This window comes from Giraffa tippelskirchi, chromosome 13 (assembly GCF_054371585.1).
Source record: "Giraffa tippelskirchi isolate mGirTip1 chromosome 13, T2T-mGirTip1v1.2.pri, whole genome shotgun sequence".
NCBI classification, from domain to species: domain Eukaryota; kingdom Metazoa; phylum Chordata; class Mammalia; order Artiodactyla; family Giraffidae; genus Giraffa; species Giraffa tippelskirchi.
The window spans coordinates 8,730,396-8,736,395 of NC_137287.1; the positions used below are offsets into that span (position 1 = coordinate 8,730,396).

The 6,000-nt window shown below is 58.0% G+C and overlaps 1 protein-coding gene across 1 annotated transcript; it reads left to right on the forward strand.

The window, feature by feature from the left end:
- The first annotated feature begins 87 nt into the window (after window positions 1-87).
- Window positions 88-1,741, forward strand: TMEM270 (transmembrane protein 270). The gene is made up of 3 exons (XM_081557910.1): window positions 88-183; window positions 824-1,243; window positions 1,401-1,741. The coding sequence occupies exons 1-3, from the start codon at window positions 112-114 to the stop codon at window positions 1,695-1,697; spliced, it is 789 nt and encodes a 262-aa protein (XP_081414036.1). The 5' UTR covers window positions 88-111; the 3' UTR covers window positions 1,698-1,741.
- Window positions 1,742-6,000: the final 4,259 nt, after the last annotated feature.

Genomic DNA, 6,000 nt, shown 5'->3' on the forward strand with positions numbered 1-6,000 from the left:
AAGGGGAGACTTTTGTGGCAACTGGGTCCCCACGGTAACTTGGTCCCCACCCTGCGGTGTCTGTGAGGTCACCCTGCTTCTTCCACTGGAGAAGGGAAAGGAGGGCCAGACATGGAGGCCGTCCCTCCAGTCAGATCCAGCCTCTTGGGGACTCTGCTGGGGGTGGTGAAGCTGTCTGCACTGGTGAGGGGCATTGGGGGATGTGGGCCAGGGGGGCGAGGACCAAAGCTGCTGCTGGACACCGCTGGTGAAGGAAGGTGGCTGCCCCCTTCCTGGAGTAATCCCATAGCTTTCAGAAACCCCACCCACAAGCCACAGAGCTGCAGAATTTTCTCTAGAGGGTCACTACCGTGCGTTAGGCATTGACCTTCCCACCAGTGTTTTTCAAACATGACCTTAGTCTGGAGGGTGGTAAATAACCATTGAAACCTAAAGGAAAGGGAATTCCCTGGTGGTCCAGTGTTTAAGATTCTGTGCTTCCCCTGCAGGGGACACGGGTTCGATTCTTAGTCAGGGAACTAAGATCCTGCAAGCCACCTGGTGTGACAGGAAAAAAAAAAAAGAGAGAGAGGAAAGAAAACAACTCAGAGGAAAGAAAATCAAATATAATATGAAACACCTACTAAAGCTCCCTCCTGAGAATGGAGTCCTTCCAAGTGGACAGATAAAGATCACTCTTGGGGTGGGGGAAACTGAGGCCTTGAGAAGGGGAGGGCCCGGCCCAGGATGGCCTGGCAGCCCTACCAGCACCATAAAGCCTGGGACAGGTGGGCCCCCGCGGCGATGGGTGGCAATGGATGATGACGGTCTCCTCTTCCTGTAGCTGGTCCAGAACCGGACCCACCTCTACAATTTCCTGCTCCTCAAGATCTTCCTCTTCAATCACTGGCTGTCGGGGCTGACTCGGGAGGCCCAGGGATTCCACCCACCCCCCAAGATCGCCAGCTGCCCCATGGGCCGGGTTCTCCGGGCCGGGCTGGCACTGCTAGAGATACCTGTGTGCCTGGCGCTGTGGGTGCCCAGGCTGGTGTGGGCAGGCCTGCTGTGCTGTGCCCGGGCCTTAGGCCTGGCCCCAAAGTGGCTGGGTACCTGGGAGCAGCTGGGCCTGTCTGCAACCACCTGGATGGACCTATTCCTGTCGTGTCTGCACAGCCTGATGATGGCTGCATTGCTGCTGCTGCTGCTGGTCTGGAGACTGTACCGGAAAGCCCAGTGCTGCAGCCTGGGCTGGCTGCCCAGGAAGGTGGGTGAGGGCGGGTGCCAGCTGGGCTGGGGAGGGCAGACCCAGGACACTGGGCCTGGGCTGGGCTTGGGGGTTGTGGGGGGCACTTAGCGGCCAGGCAGCGTAGCATGTGAGCTCTGGACAGCCGCTTGCCCCTCCACTTGCCCCCCGCCCCCAGGCTCTGCTGGAGAGCTGCGTGGTGCAGAGGTCACTGGCGCTGCTGAAGAGTCTGTACTGGTGGGTGGAGAGCACGGTAGCGCTCACCTTCTGGCACCTGGCCTACCTCATCACCTGGACCACCTGTCTTGCCTCCCACCTGCTGCAGGCCTCCTTTGAGCACACAGCCCAGCTGGCCCTGGCCCAGGAGGCTGAGCCCCAGAAGGCCTTGGGGCTCTTGTCTGAGACCCCACTCCCTGGGCCCCCAGCCCCCGAGGCCAGGCCAGTCCTGCCAGAGTCTGGAACTCCTGGAGAATAAATGTGTCCCCCTGTGCCTCCCGTCTGGTCTGGCCTGGGGTCTCACTCTCTGTGCCTCTTCCATACTGGGCTGGAGGGACGTGCATGTGCGTGTGTGTGCGTGTGCGTGCATGCACTCACACGTGCATTTGTGTGGGTGCATGTGTACTTTGGGGCTTCCCAGGTGGCTCAGTGTTAAAGAACCTACCTGCCAAAGCAGGAGACATGGGTTTGATCTCTGGGTTGGGAAGATTTCCTGGAGGAGGAAATGGCAAACCACTCCAGTATTTTTGCCTGGGAAATCCCATGGACAGAGGGGCCTGCGGACTACAGTCCATGGGGTCACAAGGAGTCAGACAGGACTTAGTGACTAAACTATGTGTGCCCTAGGGCTTCCTCTAGGAAGGAACTCACCTTCTGTGAGCACCTGGTATGTGCCAAGTAACCCTCAGACATCTTTTAAGAAAAAAACAAAAAAACTATAGCCCACCAGGCTCCTCTGTATATGGAATTCTCCAGGCAAGTATACTGGAGTGGGTTGCCATTGCCTACTCAGGGGATCTTCCCAACTCAGGGATTGAACCCAGGCCTCCTGCATTGCAGGCAGATTCTTTACCATCTAAGCCACCAGGGAAGCCCCCTCAGATGCTTTACACACATAGTTTTGTTTAAATCACTTACAAGCACAGACATCCAGATGAGATTGAGCCTAGAAACTTGAACATTCATTCCCTCGGTCCCAGAATAAGTCAGAGCAAGAACCAGCACTGGACCTGGACCCTAGTTTTTTTTGTTTCCTAGACCCCCTCACTTCATCTGGGTCCATGCGCCTGCTTCCTGAGACTGTTGATGCCCAAGGTTTTTAGGGACGATGGGTAGTTAGAGACTCTGGCCTCTGGGGGGTGCCAGGGCCTCACATTTCAGAGATTTAGAAAATTCCTTTCAGAAAGTAGTTATTCCTGATCCAGTCTGCAGCTGGTCTGTGCATCCATTTGTACACTTGGTCACTCATTTCCCCACTCATCCATCCATCTGTCCACTCACCCACCTGTCTATCTCTCAACCTGTCTACCTACTCACCCACCTGTCCATCCACCCTGCCTGCCTGCCTGCCCAGCTGCTTCAGTCATGTCCAACCCTTTGCAACCCCATGGATGGTAGCCCCCCAAGCTCCTCTGTCCATGGGATTCTCCAGGCAAAAATACTAGAGTGGGTTGTCATGCCCTCCTCCAGGGGCTCTTCCTGACCTAGGGATCACACCTGCATCTCTTACGTCCCCTGCATGGGAAGGTGAGTTCTTTAGCACTAGTACCACCTGGGAAGCCCGTCCATCCACCTACTCACCCACAAATACAACCACAGATCCATCTCCTCCAGGGAGAGGGAAACACCCGGTATCTCGGCCCTCGGCCCCAGCTGCCCAGGTCCTGCTCAAGATGTGTGGATGCAGTCAAGGTGTGCTCAGGGCGCAGCGGGTCAGATCCCCCATTCGCCACCCTTAGGGCAGTGCTTCTGTGAGAGGAGCAGAGAGATGGTTTCTTGGGAGTTAGTGATTGCTCCTTAGTCATTCCCAAGCCCCGGGGGCGATGAGTGTGGGAAGATGTTCCAGAGAGCTGTGCTCTACTTTCTTCTCCTCCATTCCGGCTCCTAGAGAAGTTAGGGCCAGATTCCTGCCCTGCCTCTCATAGAAAAACCTGCAGATGGCCCGGGGGCGGATGTGGGGTGAACTTCCAGGCCCTTCTCCTGAGTCTGAGGAGCAGACTCTGCCTGCCCCTGGCCCAATGACTCTGAAGGGCTCCCTCATCTGGCCAACCAGGCAGAACACCTGTCAAGGGGGTCAACACAGCTGGGATTCTGGAACTCGCACCCAGCAAGCAGGGAGAGCTGAGCGCAGAGGTGTGTGAGCTCGGCCCCTCTGCAGAAGGTGGGGGCTGGGGGTCGGGGAGGAGGCCCCAGAGCTCGCCTGGGGAGTGGCTAGGGACCTAGAGGGCACTTGATAGGGCTCTGGCCATGAGCCTGGGGTGCTGGGAGGGAGGGAGGAGGTGGAGAGTGGCCTCAAAGGCCAAGAAGGGAGGGGAGATGGCAAGTACCTGTGCCACCTGGGGAGAGAGGATCGGAGCCAGGATAGAGCTGGGAAGGGGCTGGAGGCTGGGACCAGCGTGGGCAGTGGATGGGGAGAGTTTGGTGGTGTGGGGGATAGGGGTAGGGGCTATTTTTTTTCCTTCTCCTAAATTTTTTTTTTTAAATTACCACAAGTACAGAGATGTTGAGAATTCCCTGGTGGTCCAGTGGTTAAGACTCTATGCTTTCACTGCCAGGGCCCTGGGTTCAATCCCTGGTCAGGGAACTAACATCCCACAAACCCCATAGTGTAGCCAAAAAAAAAAAAAAGGGACAGAGGTATGAAGGTAAAAACGCTTCCTTCTCTCTGGTTCTAAACTTCAGAGAAACAGAGTCAATGGCACGTGGAATATCATTCTAGTCGCAATATACATGCAAACCTGCATGCACACACACAGCCCCCCTACAGCCACTGATGGGGCTCTGTACTGATGCGCTGATGGGAATCCACTCACATAATACATGTCACTGGGTGTCCCCTCTGGGTCTTGGTTTCCATGTCTATACAGTGTCGGGTGACTGGGTGATCCTGATGAAACAGCCAATGTTGGGGGGGGGCCTCACTATCCTGGACCCTCCAGCTGGGAGGGAGTCACCTGTACAGCTCTGTTAGGTCCTTGCTTGCTTAGTCGTTCAGTCATGTCCGACTCTTCGAGACCCCATGGACTGTAGCCCGCCAGGCTCCGCTGTCCATGAGATTTTTCAGGCAAGCATACTGGAGTGGGTTGCCATTACCTTCTCCAGGGGATTTTCCCAACCCAGGGATCGAACCCGCATCTCCTGCACTGCGGGCGGATTCTTTATCTGCTGAGCCATAGACCCTTACATGAGCTGGGATCTGGCTCCATGAATGTAAGGGCTCCTGGGCCTTCCAGGGGCCCTGGCGACTCAGGGCTGGGACTTGGGAGAAAGAGGAGGAAGGCGTGAACCTTCCCGTGGCTTTTCCTCACAGGCAGTGAGGAGAACAGAGGCCCTGGGGTCAGACAGGCTCCAGTCTGAACCCTGGACCGCCCCTTCCTCTCTGTGTGAACTTGGGCAAGTTCCTTAACCCCATGAGCCTCAGTCTCCCCACCGGTGAACAGGTACAGCCGTAGCCTCGGGCCTCACAGGGCTGCGCTGGGTCTGAGCACAAACAGTACTGCCACCAGACCTGGTGGGGCGGTGCTGGGAAACCTCCATCTCTCTCCTCTCTCTCTCTCTCTCTCTCTCTCTCTCTCTCTCAGGCCTGCAGCCTTTCCAGCGCCACGGGGGGCCTTGTTCTGAGGTCCGGAGGGTGGGCGGTCTGTCTATCTCAGGGCTGAGAGTGTGGGGGGGCCCTGGCCTGCTGGAGGGAAGACAAGTTGGGGGGCGGTGGTGGTGGGGTGCGGACAGGGTGGGGGAGCTGGCTGCAGGGCTGGCCAGCAGCTCCACGCAATCTGTCTGCTATGCAGTCCCGGGCCTGGCCTATATTTATTTATGCTGAGCGTGTATTTATATCAGCCCCTTTCTCATTAATAGGGCAGGAAATGGCTGGAATTGTTACATACCTGGCGGCCCAGGGGTCCCGCTCGGCCAAGACACACAGGGCCCTGGCCGCCCAGCCACGATTGTGAGGGGCCCCCTCCTCAGTCCCAGGCCTCAGTCCCTGGCCTTTCATTGACCCTGCCCCCACCCCTACCCCCAACCCTCGCACGGAGCATCAGCTGAGGTCCTCGGGCTCCTAGTCACTCCCTGAGCCCACTGCCCTGGGAGTCGGGCTCCTTTTCAAGCTTCTCCTTGTCCCCAGGACGGAGAGTGATGTTGGGGGCTGTCAAGGTGCATCTCCGAGGATGGGGGGGCTGTGTGGGTCGGTGCTGGGCAGGCCCCAGGCAGAAGAGTGAGAAGACGAGAAATCAGGGTCCCCTGAGTTGGGGATGGGATGCTGGAGCCCCGGGGTGGGGGTCTGGCCGGAGGAGGAAGTGATGGATGCGAGAGGGCCCTTCCTGAGGCTTGGGGGTCACCCCAGGACTCTGCTACCCACTAAGCAGAGCTCCCTGCAGGCTTGGACAGACCCTGCCGCCCCAGGGGGTATCCCCGTGTTTGCCACCAACGGAGGCCCTTCAGGGTGGGGGCTCACCCGGGCCTTGCCTTCCAGGCTGCCGTGGCTAAACGAGGCTTCCCCGCTCAGGGCGGGCAGCCCCCTCCGCGGCCCTCCCTGGCCCCACAGAATCGGGCCAGCATCTCTC

What these genes read in the sequence shown, in the direction of transcription:
- TMEM270 (XM_081557910.1), top strand. Translation starts at nt 112, where the DNA reads ATGGAGGCCGTCCCTCCAGTCAGATCCAGCCTCTTGGGGACTCTGCTG. An exon ending in TGGTGAAGCTGTCTGCACTG is followed by an intron (nt 184 to 823) that starts GTGAGGGGCATT and finishes CTCTTCCTGTAG; the next exon opens with CTGGTCCAGAACCGGACCCA. An exon ending in TGGGCTGGCTGCCCAGGAAG is followed by an intron (nt 1,244 to 1,400) that starts GTGGGTGAGGGC and finishes CCCCGCCCCCAG; the next exon opens with GCTCTGCTGGAGAGCTGCGT.